The sequence below is a fragment of the Neomonachus schauinslandi genome, chromosome 4 (genome assembly GCF_002201575.2).
Source record: "Neomonachus schauinslandi chromosome 4, ASM220157v2, whole genome shotgun sequence".
Classification (NCBI taxonomy): Eukaryota; Metazoa; Chordata; class Mammalia; order Carnivora; family Phocidae; genus Neomonachus; species Neomonachus schauinslandi.
In genome coordinates, this window is record NC_058406.1 from 35,809,500 (window position 1) to 35,822,925 (window position 13,426).

The 13,426-nt window shown below is 50.2% G+C and overlaps 1 protein-coding gene across 1 annotated transcript in view; it reads left to right on the top strand.

The window, feature by feature from the left end:
• The first annotated feature begins 7,539 nt into the window (after positions 1-7,539).
• Positions 7,540-13,426, top strand: part of FAAH (fatty acid amide hydrolase) — a 17,408-nt gene continuing 11,521 nt past the window's right edge. Inside the window, exons 1-2 of the mRNA XM_044914019.1 lie at positions 7,540-7,774; positions 13,223-13,336. Coding sequence (XP_044769954.1) covers positions 7,580-7,774; positions 13,223-13,336 — 309 coding nt within the window. The 5' untranslated portion in view covers positions 7,540-7,579. The remainder of the gene's footprint in view (positions 7,775-13,222; positions 13,337-13,426) is intronic.

The following is a 13,426-nucleotide window of genomic DNA, read 5'->3' on the forward strand; positions in this document are numbered from 1 at the left end:
AGCCACTGAGAATTTGTGTTGTGACTGAAGTAGAACTTAGTCTATCCCCACTGATGCAGTGGGCATAGACCAGCTCCGCATTTTTAATGAAAAAGAATAGAAAAAATATCAGATGCACCCCAATGTGTAGTGACAGCAGATCAGTGGTCGCCTGGGTGGGCTAGGGGGAGGATAAGATTGGGAAGTGAAGACAAAAAGAATAAATAGATAAAATATGAGAGGGGCTTGGATGGATCCATGATGATAATGTGCTGTACACTGAGGAGTGTGATGAACTCAATCATCTGTACCTGAGGGAATGAATGAAAGACTGAACAGACCATTGGTCAGTAAAGGCGCTAGTAGTGTAAGTTACCTAGGGAGTTGAGTGGGATGGCCTCCCGGGACGACTTTCCCCTGATCCAGAGAGCTGAATGGTCAGGAGGGGGAGTGTGACCAAGAAGTGGGCAGGTAATTTGGGACTCCTACAATATCAATGTCCTTTTCTCTCCCCGTCTCCCCTTTTTGTTTGTCCCAACAGACCAGAGTCACTCAGCTCCTTTCTGTTCTGTTCCTTTCAAGCCCTGATGCCTTTAGTGGTTGCCCTTCCCAGATTGGGGCACTTTATTTCCAGAGTAGTTCTTCAGACTTGAACCTGGACTGTTACTTTATTTATTGAAGAGGACAAGGAGAGGCCCCAAAGTCGAAGCAGTTCCAAGCAGTACTCTCTGTATTCCCATGATGGTCCTCATGGCCCAGTCCTACTTGGATCTTCCCCAGAGCTCCCCTGGGGAAGACCTTGGCTCCCCCTGGTGTCTTGAACTGCTTCTCCTTTTCCTTCAGTTTGATATCACCTGCTTTCGATCTTCTAAGAATTTTACTTTTTTTTTTCTGGTTTGCCAGCTCGTTTTTCTTCTAAAAATATTTTTTTCTGTTATTTTATTTTTTCTGTTATTTTAATGGAGAAGGTAATTGTGTGCTTTACCTGCTATCTGGAACCTGAGGCTTCTGAATTGGGTCTTAAAGAATGAATAGAACTTTGCCAGGCATTGTGTGTTGTAGGGTTGGGGTGGTTGGAAGAAGAGTATGGAGGAACCCTGGACATGAGACATCAAGGAAAATAGTGTGTCCAAAGGCACAGGACAACACTGGGGCCTAAATTGTTTGAGGAAGGCTGGGAAGTTAGCTAGGACCTTTCTTCATATTCGTGCTCATTCCAACAACCTGCCAGGACCATTAGATCACTGAGCTTTAACCCTATCTGTATGTTCACCTAACCCACAGAACCAAATGTGGGCATCTGCCAGAACCGTGGGCTTAGGTGCCGCTGTTTGTGAAGGAAGTTCTAAGCAGGTTGTTGCCTGCTAGGGAAGCCAGAGGGCTTGACAGTTGCATGCCCAGACTGCCCGCACGGTAACATCAGTCACTGCAGACAGCAGCTCTGCCCCTGCCGGTTTCAAGGGAACTCACGTTGGTGGAGCCAGGAATCACACAGGTTCTAGCCCTGGCGAGCCAAGGGCAAGAAGCCAAGTGAGAGGAGGCCTCTTGGGGTTGTATTGAGGCTCATCAGCAGGCAGGCCCTGGAACCTGTGGGGGGATCCTGGAAAGAGAGAAGGACCAGAGTCCCCTGAGGGAACCCTGGGTGGCAGATTTGTTTTAGACACAAAGAAATTCAATCCATCTCTGGTCAAAATTTTCAGTGTCCCTCAAAGGGATACCGATCTGCTTTACAAAAGCCCTCTTCATTTGGCAAAAACGATTCCCCAGATGAGCTTTAACACAGATTTTTTTTTTTAATATTTTATTTATTTAATTGACAGAGAGAGAGAGAGAGACAGCGTGAGAGGGAACACAAGCAGGGGGAGTGGGAGAGGGAGAAGCAGGCTTCCCGCGGAGCAGGGAGCCCTATGTGGGACTCGATCCCAGGACCCTGGGATCACGACCTGAGCCGAAGGCAGACGCTTAACGACTAAGCCACCCAGGCGCCCTTTAACACAGATTTATGTTAGGATTTGATTTACATGCAACCTACCAAGAATATGCTCTCCGTGAAATAAGAGGTACGTGTGTAATAATGGCCTCCCAGTGCTTCTCAGGAAGGGAGGTCTGTGCTTTTCTGCACGTCTGGCTTTCAAAAACTGGTTTGCCACCCACGAGATGTTGTCTCCCACTCCATCTTGGAGAGAAGAGCTTATGGCATGGGAGCTGACTCAACGCTCATATTGATGTCACTGGATCCAAGTGAAAAATACGAAATTCAGGATCAAAATAAAAATGTTCCCCTGGTAAAATTGCTACTGCTATGGCTCATTTCTAGTCACGTTATTTTATTATTTTATTTTATACAGCCTTTGCTACATGTCAGGCCCTGTTCTAAACACTTTACTAACATTAACTCGTTTAATTCTCATAACCAATGAGGTAGTACAATTACAGATAAGGAAACTCAGGGGCAGAATGGCGAGGAAACTTGCAGTTTCAAATACATTTAGGAGGGAGAACGCATAGCATTGTGTGAGTGTCCAAAGAGTGCATGGGCTAAAACGGGTTGAGAAAAAGATTTAAGGGGAGGTGTGGTTGATGTGTTTCCAAGCTAACCAATAAGAACTTTGAATAGGGGCGCCTGGGTGGCTCAGTCGTTAAGCATCTGCCTTCGGCTCAGGTCATGATCCCAGGGTCCTGGGATCGAGCCCTGCATCGGGCTCCCTGCTCCGCAGGAAGCCTGCTTCTCCCTCTCCCACTCCCCCTGCTTGTGTTCCCTCTCTCGCTGTGTCTCTCTCTGTCAAATAAATAAATAAAATCTTTAAAAAAAATAGGAACTTTGAATAACAGTTCTAAAGTCTAGATGTCTGTGTCCATATTCCAGAGGCAGCAGCGAGTCTCAAAGATCCAGCTTTGACTGACCGTCGGGCCCCCCACTGGCGATGTAGCATTGAGTAAGTCGCTGGTGGACCTCGGTTATTCATGTGGGCAAGGGGGATCAGGAGGTATATCAGTTAGCTGATGCTTTGTGACAAGTTCACCTCAAAATCAGTGGTTTAAACACCATTTATTATTCTCTCAGTCTACCGGTGGGCTGGTGGTTCTGCTGGGCTAAGCTGGGCTCGGCTAGCCTCGCTCACGTATCTGCATGTACGTGGCTCTGCTTATCTTGGCTGGGCGCCATCCCTTGTGTGAGGGCCTGAGCAGGGACGACTGGGCTGAGTAGGTTCTCCCACACATGGTCTCATCCTCTGGCAGTCTAGCTTACCGAGACTCGTTCTCATGGTAGTGGCAGGGGTCCAGGAAAGGGAGGGAAAATTCTCTTGCAGCCTAGACTCAGAACTAGCAGGGCATTCTATTAGTTAACACGATCCACCAAGGTCAGCCCAGGTTTCCAAGGGGGAGGAAATAGATTCCACCTCCTGAAGGGAGGAGCTACAAAGTTATTTTGCAAAAAGCACAGATCTAGAAGGAATCAAGTTACCACAGGAGATAGACTCCCCTAACTCAGAGGACAGTGTTGGGGTAGTGGGGGCCCTTAAGGTGGTAAGGAGGCTCAGACAGCTGAGGTCAAAGGCTTGACAGGGCTTTGAGAATGATAAAGCACCCCGCAGTTAGTGCTTCTAGTACCCCATCTCACCTGTGGGGCTGTGAGTTCTTGCTGTGTCCCTCTCCTGCCCACCCCTTCGGTACCGAGGAAAGTCTCACCCCCGTGAAAGAAAACGGAGAAGTAGAGCAGTTACTGACAACAGGGTCACACTCTGTGTTCTCACCCCCAGAACAAAGACAGACTTTAAACCCTCTGGAATCGGAGAAGCTCTCTTCCCTTCTGCAAGCTCTCCCTCCCCTTCTTGCAGCCCTGCTCCCACCTCCAAGGGGACTTGGCAGGGTATCACCGGTCTGCCCAACAACTGAGGACACACAAGGATGACTTGCTGAAGGTGACCAACTAATGGGGGAGGACCCCCCGGATCCTGGTCAGGGAACCCACCAGCACCTGCCTGAGGTACTGTCAGTAAGAGCAACTCACCTGGCACTGTACCACCTGAGTGTGGGTACCTGCTGTGTGGCTCCCAGAACCGTATGGTGTTGATTTACAGATGCTAACACAAGGCGGAGCCCTGGAAACCCATCCCCTTCTGGATCCTCGAATCTGCCTGCTCTTCCTTTCCATGGCCTTTGTCTCCCGCTTCTCCTCCATATCACCTTCCCCAAACACTGGTAGGGTTGCATCACATTCCTGCTTACTAATGAACTAATGCTTATTGAGCTCTTACAATGGGCCGGGTGCTGTTCTAAGCTCTTTCCTTGATTTAACTAATTGAATCTTCCCAATTCTGTGAGGTAGTCCCTAGTATTATCCCCCGTTTTCCAATAAAGACACTGAGGCACGAGAGGATAAAGTGACTTATTCAAGGTTACTTTGTAAGCAAGTGGCAAACTTAAGATTAAAACTCAGGCAGTCTGGTTCCTGAGCGTGGGCTCCTCAGGCCAGAAAACCCCTCTCTATTTTTTTTTTATAATAAATAACAATAATATAATGATTAACATGCATGGAATCCTTACTGTATGTTAGGTCCTGTTTTGACTGTGTTAGGTGTCTTAACTCATCTGATTCTTATAATAGTACTAGAGACTTGGGGGAGGGGGAATACCATTATTGTCCTCCTTTCACAGGTAAGAAAACACAGTTACACAACAAGGATGGGTTGCCAGGCACTTTAGCTTCAGAGCCAAGCTTTATACGTCTGTACTGTCTACTTCCCCAAGGTCTGTTCAGCCCAAGAGCCCAGCATCCAAAGGCTCTTTGGGTTTATGCAGTATGATCTCTGCATTTCCACCAAAGTATATCTTTTGTCTCTTGCTCTATGCATGTCTTTTCCTTCCCAACCAGACCTTGAGCTCCACAAGGCCAGATCTGAGGTTTGTTTCTTGCCTCAGTTTCCCCAGGTCACAGCAAGAAGCCTATCAAATGGAAGCAGGGCTCAGTGGCAGTCTTTTGAATCAAACCACAGTATGTCAGAAGGTGAAGAGATCCTCTCTCAGAGGAGTGAAGTCGCCACCCACCATGACCTGTACTTTAGAATTGGTCCAGGACTTGCTGCCTTACAGTGACTTACAAGACCCTCAGGTCTGGATTCTTCCAATACATGTGTGAAAACTCATAACAGGAGACTTCGTTTATTATTTTATTTTTTAAATAAACTCTACACCCAATGTGGGACTCAAACTCATGACTGCAAGATCACGAGTTGCATGCTCTAGCAATTGAGCCAGGCAGGTGCCCCAGGAAACCTCATTTAAAGTGCAGTCACCAGGCCAGAAGGAAGAGCTCTCACGCCCTGTCACTCAATTGCAGACCCAACAGGAAATGACACACCTTACAAATTCACACTATTTTACTACCCAGCTGGAGGAAAAAAAAAGCTTTTCTCCTCCCCCAGCAACAGCTGGCCAAAGAGAAATGTCATAACTCAGCCAATGAAAAGCCACTATACTTCATATTCCCAGTTTACTCCAATGGACTTTTTGTTTCTTTGTTTCTTTTTTTTTTTTTTAAAGATTTTATTTATTTATTCATGACAGACAGAGAGAGAGAGAGAGAGAAGCAGAGGGAGAGGCAGGCTCCCAAGGAGCAGGGAGCCCGATGTGGGGCTTCATCCCAGGACCCTGGGATCATGACCTGAGTCGAAGGCAGACGCTTAACCGTCTGAGCCACCCAGGCGCCCTCTTTTTTTTTTTTTTTTTAAGATTTTATTTATTTGACAGAGAGAGACACAGCGAGAGAGGGAACACAAGCAGGGAGAGTGGAAGAGGGAGAAGCAGGCTTCCCCTCGAGGAGGGAGCCCGATGCGGGGCTTGATCCCAGGACTCTGGGATCATGACCTGAGCCGAAGGCAGACGCTTAATGACCCAGGCGCCCCTGGACTTTTTGTTTCTTTTTTTTTTTTTTTGGACTTTTTGTTTCTAATAGCCCTTCCTAACTTACCCCTTTCCTCTGTAAAAGAGCTGTCCTCTCTTTTGTTCCCTCGACCTGCCTGTGGCTTTGGCCTGGCTTGGTTGTCAGGAGTTGCAACTCTCTGCTATTCTGGAATAAACCATTTTGCTGTTAAAATAACTGATTATTTATTTATATATAAATAAACATTTATTTCATTATTTATTTTAGAGCAGAGGGAGAGGGAGAGAACCTCAAGCAGACTCTGAGCTGAGTGTGGCAATGGTGGTGGGGCTCATCCCCCCGCCCTGAGATCCCAACCTGAGCCAAAATCAAGAGCCGGTAGACTCACGGTAGACTCACTGACTGAGCCACCCAGGCGCCTGACAGACAGTTTTAATTTTAACACATCTAGACTCTTCACAGGTGGGCCTTTCATTCAGTCAATAAACATTTATGGAGAGCCTACTATGTGCCAGGCACCCATCATAAAGGACCTCACATACTGCTAACTATCCTGTGAGGTAGGCATTTTAACCATCCCTCTTTTAAACGTTAAGGCACAGATTCAGAGAAGTAAACATAGAGCTGGAGTACCAGCAGAGTGTTTCAGCAGACAGTATTTCTGGCCAGAAAGCACCTGTGTCCCACAGAGTTTCACTTCCAGGAGCCGTAATGGTGGTAAAGCTTGATGGTTAAGAGCAATGGCTTGAGACTAGAGCTGAGTTTCAGTCCCCACTCAGCCATGTGTGTGACCCACAGAGGTCGTTTAACCCCTCTTGGCTACAGTTACCTCAGCTGTAAAATGAGGATAATAAAATGCCTTCCTCATGGGTCTGTTGGGAGGACAAATGAGATAAAGCACATAAACATAAAGTCCTATGAGAGATGCCTGGATGGGAGTATTTTGTTTGTGTATGTAAGACCCCCATCCCCCTAATGAAGAGTGCCAGGTCCCCAGACTCCTGGTCAGGCGTCCTCTCTGCTCTCTGGATGTAAAATCCAGGAGAGCCCATGACTGGAGAAGGGTGAATCTGGGAAAGTCAGTCTGTAGGAGGTGGCTGAGCAAAAGGACAAGTGATGGGTGGTTTGGCCATGAAGAAGAGCCCTGGGAGAGAGACATGGGGTCCCAGGGTTGGGAAAGGGGAAGGGGCAGCAGGTGGGCTCCCTAGGGGACTTCCTGGGCCCCTCCCGCCTGGTTCCCCTGGAAGCCCCGCGCATGGGAGAGGTGGACACCCGGGGAGGGTCTCCTGGAAAGATGCTTCTAAACTGCGGGGATTAATCAGGTCCGCGAGCCCAGTCAGTAGGTCGCGGCTCCCTGTCCTCTTGGCCGGCCTTTCCCGCAGGGGGCTCCCGCTAGTCACGTCTTCGGGAGCTGCGGCTGTGGCGTGCGTGGGGCGGAGGCTTATCGAGGGCGCCCGGGGGAAGCCGTTGCCCCTCCCACCCCTCCCGGCCAGCCCGGTGCGGGCTTGACCTTGACCGTTGCGCGCCGGCGGCCTAAGCCGGCTGCCAGGCAACAGCGCGCTTCCCCGCGGGCCAGCGGCCGCGCCGTGCTCCTCCCGCCTCTTCCGTGCAGGCGGGCGCGGGATCCTAGGCGCATCCAGGCCGGGTTTTGCGGCGGCACGCGCGCGTGTTGATTCCGCATCTGTCGCTCTTGGCATCGGTCGGAGGCGGGAGATCATGGTGCTGGACGAACTGTGGGCCGCGCTGTCTGGCGCCTCTGGGGCTGCCCTGGCCTGCTGCTTCGTCGCGGCGGCCGTGGCCCTGCGCTGGTCAAGTCACCGGCCGGCGCGGGGCGCGGTGGCCCGGGCGCGACAGAGGCAGCAGGCGGCCCTGGAGACCATGGACAAGGCGGCGCAGCGCTTCCGCCTCCAGGTGACCGCTCGGGTCCGGTGTGTGGGGGAGGCCCAGGGAGGGGGTATCCCTAGCAGCGTTCTCAGGCGCGCTGGCGCGCGGAGAGGCAGGTGGCCGGCAGCGCAGGTTTTACTTTCGGAACCTCTCCACGCCCTAATGCATTCCGTACTCTTTCCGAGTCAGGTAGAGCCAGCTGAGGGGAGAGGCAGGGAGACGAAAGGGCCAGGGCAGGTCCTGAAAGGACATCGCCGCACCGGGTCAAAGAAAGAGGAGCTTTGCTCGGTACCAAAGAATCTCAAGCCTGTTGGAACGCTAAAATGCAAGCCCGAGAACCATTAGGATGCTCGGGTTTAGGACTTTGAAATCAGAGAGGGATGGCCAAGGAAATCTGGAGCGCTCACAGTTCAAAGTGGTTGTGCGTGATGATCCTGAAAGTGAGCCAGGGGAGGACTTGCCCAGGCGCAACCAGGGAGCTGGGCTGGAATAGTTTCCCCAACTCCTGCCGCCCAGGTGTCGTTCTAACCCGTGATAGGTCCCGTTCCTTGAGCAGGTGTAATTCCAGCCCTTCCCTGGATGATTTGTCAACAAGCTTTTCTCTTTCCGGATCCGCTCAGTGTGTGTTTAGGCTCCAGGGAGGGACCTAGAGGAGGGGACTTTCACTCCAGGTGTTTGAAACACTGGACCCAGCTAGAAGTCAAAATGATAAATCTGAGAGATGTTCTTATGTACCGAGAGAGGAAAAACTTGCCACGATTGTTTGTGAGGGTTTGTGTTTGATAGGATTCAAATCTGACAGGTGGGAAAGCATTCCAGGTGACTGGGGACACAACAGGAGTCAGGAGGATGTGCCTAGGTAGGAGCCAGGGCAGGAGTCACAGAAAATTGCACTTAGCAGATGTTCGGTGGCAGCAAGTGATTTTAGAGTTGGGACAGAGTTGGAACTAGAACCTAGATGCCCAGTGGGACTCTCCAGCCTCTTTCCAGCGGGGGAGAGCAGGGGGAGATATTAGGTAGGGAGACGGGTCCTTAGGATGCCAGGCCCAGGGTGAAGCCTCGATCACAGTGAGGTTTTAGCTGCTATGAATTTACTTCACACTATTCTGGGGCCAGGATATGTCATATTTATTTATTTATTGACATAAATATGTATCTGGTTCCAGTCTCTTTTCATCAAGCTGGCTGAAAAGCCCACCGTCAGTCAGGTTTTAGATGTTCAATCCAGACTGGCCACTGACCCTACCTGAGCCCAAGTTCTTCACTGTCTAGTCCCCCTTCTCTGGCTGAGCTCCAAGGTATCCCACTCAGGGATCCTTGCAATGCTACTGGGCTCAGCCCAGTACCCTCCGCTGCTCCTGAGGCCCCCGTTCTGGAGTAACTGCCAGAACTGCAGCCAGCCGGTTCTACCAGCAAGAACTGTTGGGGGCAACTTCAGGGATCAGCCCACAGTTCCTGCCTGCTAAACTCCCCTCCTCGTCACAAGAAACCTACCTGCTGGCGGGAGCTTGAGGCTGTAGAAGGGTGGTGGGTCTTCCTTCACTTCAGCTCCAAACACCAGCATCTACACAGCTTCTGTCTGGAGCAACTTTCATTATTTTTAAGAACAAAACCTTCCAGGATAGAAGTTTTGGCTCTGAAATACAAAATGCTGTTTTGCACCCTCCCTGGGGCAGGAAAGCCTGGCCTCAGAATGGCAAAGCTTGGCTCTTCCAAGTGGGTGAACTGTGAAATTTACTTTTTGACTTTCTGGTGATTGTAGAGGAGAAAGAACTATCTCCATAGTCTCACTGGTTTGAACAATCAGCAAAGGGATGGGGTCCTGACAACAGTAGCTCTGAAGGCCCTGGGGGGCAGTTAAGAGGTAGGTGGTTTAGCTGAACTCAGTCCCTTGGGACGCTGGGACCAGCTCCTTCCTCCTTCCTGCCCCCAAATGCCTTTCTGCTTGGCTCTGGAGTCACGGGATGATGGGGATGTGGGTTTTGAGGCTGTCTCAGCAGCCTTTCTTCTGGGGCTTTTTTGGCCCGGCCCCAAATAGCAAGGGGCAGTGAGGTAAGCAGGGCTCTGGGCAGGCCCTGGAGGAATCAAGCAGCTGATGGTACAGCCCCAGCCTGATAGACTGCTGATGAAGCTAGCTGGGAGCCCAGATACCTCCAGCATTCCCAGGCATCGCTGGGGATCCTAAGCATCTCTTGAATCATCACAAAATCGTTCACCTCTCTCGACTCTTGAGCAACTCTAGAGTAAGGCCTGTTTCTGGTAACTCTCTGTTGACTGTGTGAGGCTTAATCTGTAACAGCTCTTTGCCCACTTCTTTCCCCCCACCCTGCCCCCGAATGAATTTTAATATCCTTTCTAGACTGAAGAGAGGACTAGCATTCCTAGAATATGATGGCTGTGAGAGACATACCAGAGCACCTCTCACACCTCTGTGCCTTTGCCCACGTCTCTTACAACCCGTTTTGTCAGAACCCCACTGGTCTTCACAAATGCCGCTTCCTTCTGTTGGGTCTGACCCATGGTTCCACCTCCTGGCCTTCTCCAAGCCTGCCTTTAAAGCAAAATGATTCAGTAGACGAATCAGTTGTTGAGACCAGGATCCGTGGCCTACATGACCCAATGGAAAAGATACCTTGAAATAGAACAAACATGATAAAAACCACGAGGAGAAAAGAAAAAAAAACCATGGAGGACCATGGAAGATCCCGGAAATTAGGACAGTAAGGTCCTCAAGGAGAAAAACAGCTGGTGGGGAGCAGTGGTTTGGCGATAGCTCTCGTGTCCCTCCCTTGAAAAAGAATGCCACGGGGTGGCCCTGAGCTTTGTTAGAACTGGTGTGTACACATCTCTGCATTCTCCATTCAAATGTCGTCGCCCCCGTGTTTGTGGACTGGCCTCGGAGGCGCAGGCCTTCTTGGGTGTCTTGTGAAAGAGGAAATGTCTCAGCTGCCTGATAACTAGTTGAAGACTTAAAAATAACCGTTAGCAACGGTGTCATCAGCCATCCGCACCCAAGAACAAAGGACAGAGTTAAAATCTGTGCTGAGAATGGAGGGAGCTTGCTGACAGTGTCGAGCAGAAGTGCACAGGGACTCTGTGGTGACTTGTCGCAAGGTGGGAAATGGTGGTGACCAGACTGTTGGTGGTAATCACCCTCGTGCAGGGGGCTCTTCGCTGATTTTTACTTTCTTCCCCATACTGTTAGGCATTCTTTTCTACAGTGGGCACATTTATATAATCAGAAAAAAAAAAAAAAGCCATTTTGCTATTTTCATTGTGAAGTGAGAACGGCAAGGTGTAGTAAGTAATGTGTCTATGGTATGATTCCTTTGTGCAAAGCCAGAATATATAAAAATAATTACATACACGGTGGGTTTTTCACAAACATTTTTTTTTCCCTGTAAGGTTTCATTAGAAACCTTATGGTTTCCTTTTCAGAAGAGGGACTGGGCAGGGTGGTCCTTGGGTTGGGTGGGTTAAATGTTCATTTTTCATTTTGTGTCTCTTTTTAAAAAATATATCACCAGGGATTATCTTATATGTGTGGAGAGATCATGATTCATTTTTTTTTCTTCTTTGTGGCTCCCTGTATTATATATATATAAAATACATCTATATATATATATATCTGTATTATATCTATATATCTGTAGATACATATTATCCCAAGTAAGTAATATATCTGTTTAACAAATGAAGGGCAGGGGGTAGAGTGTTCTTTCTGTTAAGGCCGGGGTACCAAGGTTGTGTGGTGGGCGTGTGTGGAGGGCGTGAGGAGGTGGTGTCTCAGGGAGGGGTGCAGAGGAGTCTGACAGCTGCCTGGAAGCACCTCCTGGCACACCTCTGGGGCTTGTGGTGTGACAGGGACCTTCAGGTGAGAGGCAAGTCCTGACTGGCTTTGCACTGTTTGGCCTGGCAGGAAGGGCGGGTGGGCGGCGCCTGCCTTGGGCCTGGCAGCCACTTAGGTGGCCCCTGTGTGAGCCAGGAGAGAAAGCTGGGCAGCGGTGAGGGTCTTGGTAGAGGGGTTGGAGAAGTGGTTGTTTTCCAGAGCTACTTAGTGAGCACAGTGACTGACTGGGTTTGGCTGCGGGTGGGAGGGAGAAGGAGGGGTCTGGGATGACTCCTTTTTTCTCACTTTCCTCCCTGGGTAGACTGACAGCCCTTCCCTGGGCAAGGGTACAGGGAGCAGGAACCAGTGGAAAGTGGGGGTGCAGTGAGCTCAGGGGGAAGGACACAGGGGTGGGTGGCAATGGGAATAGCCTGTGAGCACCAGAGCTCGACTGGGTCAGGAGGCTTGGGGGGCAGGTGGAGAGCCTGGACTGGAGGCCACGAGAGAAGGATTCACTTCTTCCAGGCTCAAAGAGGGAACAAGAGGAACCTATCTTTTCCCACATCTGGCTCCTTCTCATCCTTCAGATCACAGCCGAAAGAAATGTCACCTCCCAGCGAGGCCTGACCATCCCATCCAAGTCAATCCTCTGTTATTTCCATCACAGCAGTGTGTACTTGCCTTCTTGCACTTTCCTGAGCTGTCCATCATTTGTTAACTTGTTTCTTTCCTTGAGTGCAGGCTCTCTGAAAGCAGGGATTTGTCTGTCTTGGTTACCTCTAAATTCGTAGGCCTTAACGTAGTCCTTGGCACATAGTAGGTGCTCAGAACATATTTGTCGACTGACTGAATAAATGGATGACAGAAGTAGCAGAGAAGCTGGAGAAAACCAGAGGAAGTTGAAGAGAGCCAGTGTGTGGTCTCAGTACCTTTGAATCTCTCAGTGAGACATGGAGCAAAGAACAGAATCAAGTATCTCTTGGATTTGGCAAGAGGAGGGCCCTGGTGACCTTGGTGAGAGCAGGGGAGAGTGGGGCTGTGAAATGGTGGCTGTGATTCAGAGATCCTCCTCCTGCCAACCACCTCCCAACCACCCAGGACAGTGTCTTCTTTTATTTTTTTCATTTTTTTGCCTCCCCTGCCAGGGGTGGAGTGGTTAGGTGCAGGTGGATAGCCAGTGGACAGCTTATGCTGAGTAGGCAGAGAACTATAGTTTACCTGTATGGTCCTAGGTGATGCACTTAGCCTCTCGATGCTTTAGTTTCTTTATCTGTGCAATGGGAATGGTAACAAGATTTAATCAACATACAGAGTGTACCAGCGTGGTGCCTACAGGCAGCTCTTAGTAGTTGTGGTTTGTAATGGTTTCATAATCAGCCTGGGCATGGCCTTTTCCGGGGCACCCCCTCCGATAACCTTCTGGAAGAGATACATCTGCACTGTCCATAGGTGACAAGGACCTGCCTAGGCTGGGCCACATTTCTGGTGTCAGAGCTGCAGGTGGGCATGTCTGTCATGGATTGGCATGTGACAGTGAGCATCTGCTTTGGCAGGTGTGGGGACCTAGGGGCCCGGGCCACAGGTGTCTGCTGTAGGCACCTGGGGCCTGTGGGGAGAGGGGGTACTCACCTGAGGTGTCTTTCCAGAACCCTGACCTGGACTCAGAGGCACTGCTGGCCCTGCCCCTGACTCAGCTGGTGCAGAAGTTACACAGTGGGGAGCTGTCCCCTGAGGCGGCACTCTTCACCTACACCGGAAAGGTAAGGCCCTTGTTGCCAGGCTTCCTCCCTCTCTCTGCAAAGGCTGTGGGGAAAACCTGGCCTGGAGTTTGTCTCTCTGAGGGCGGCGGG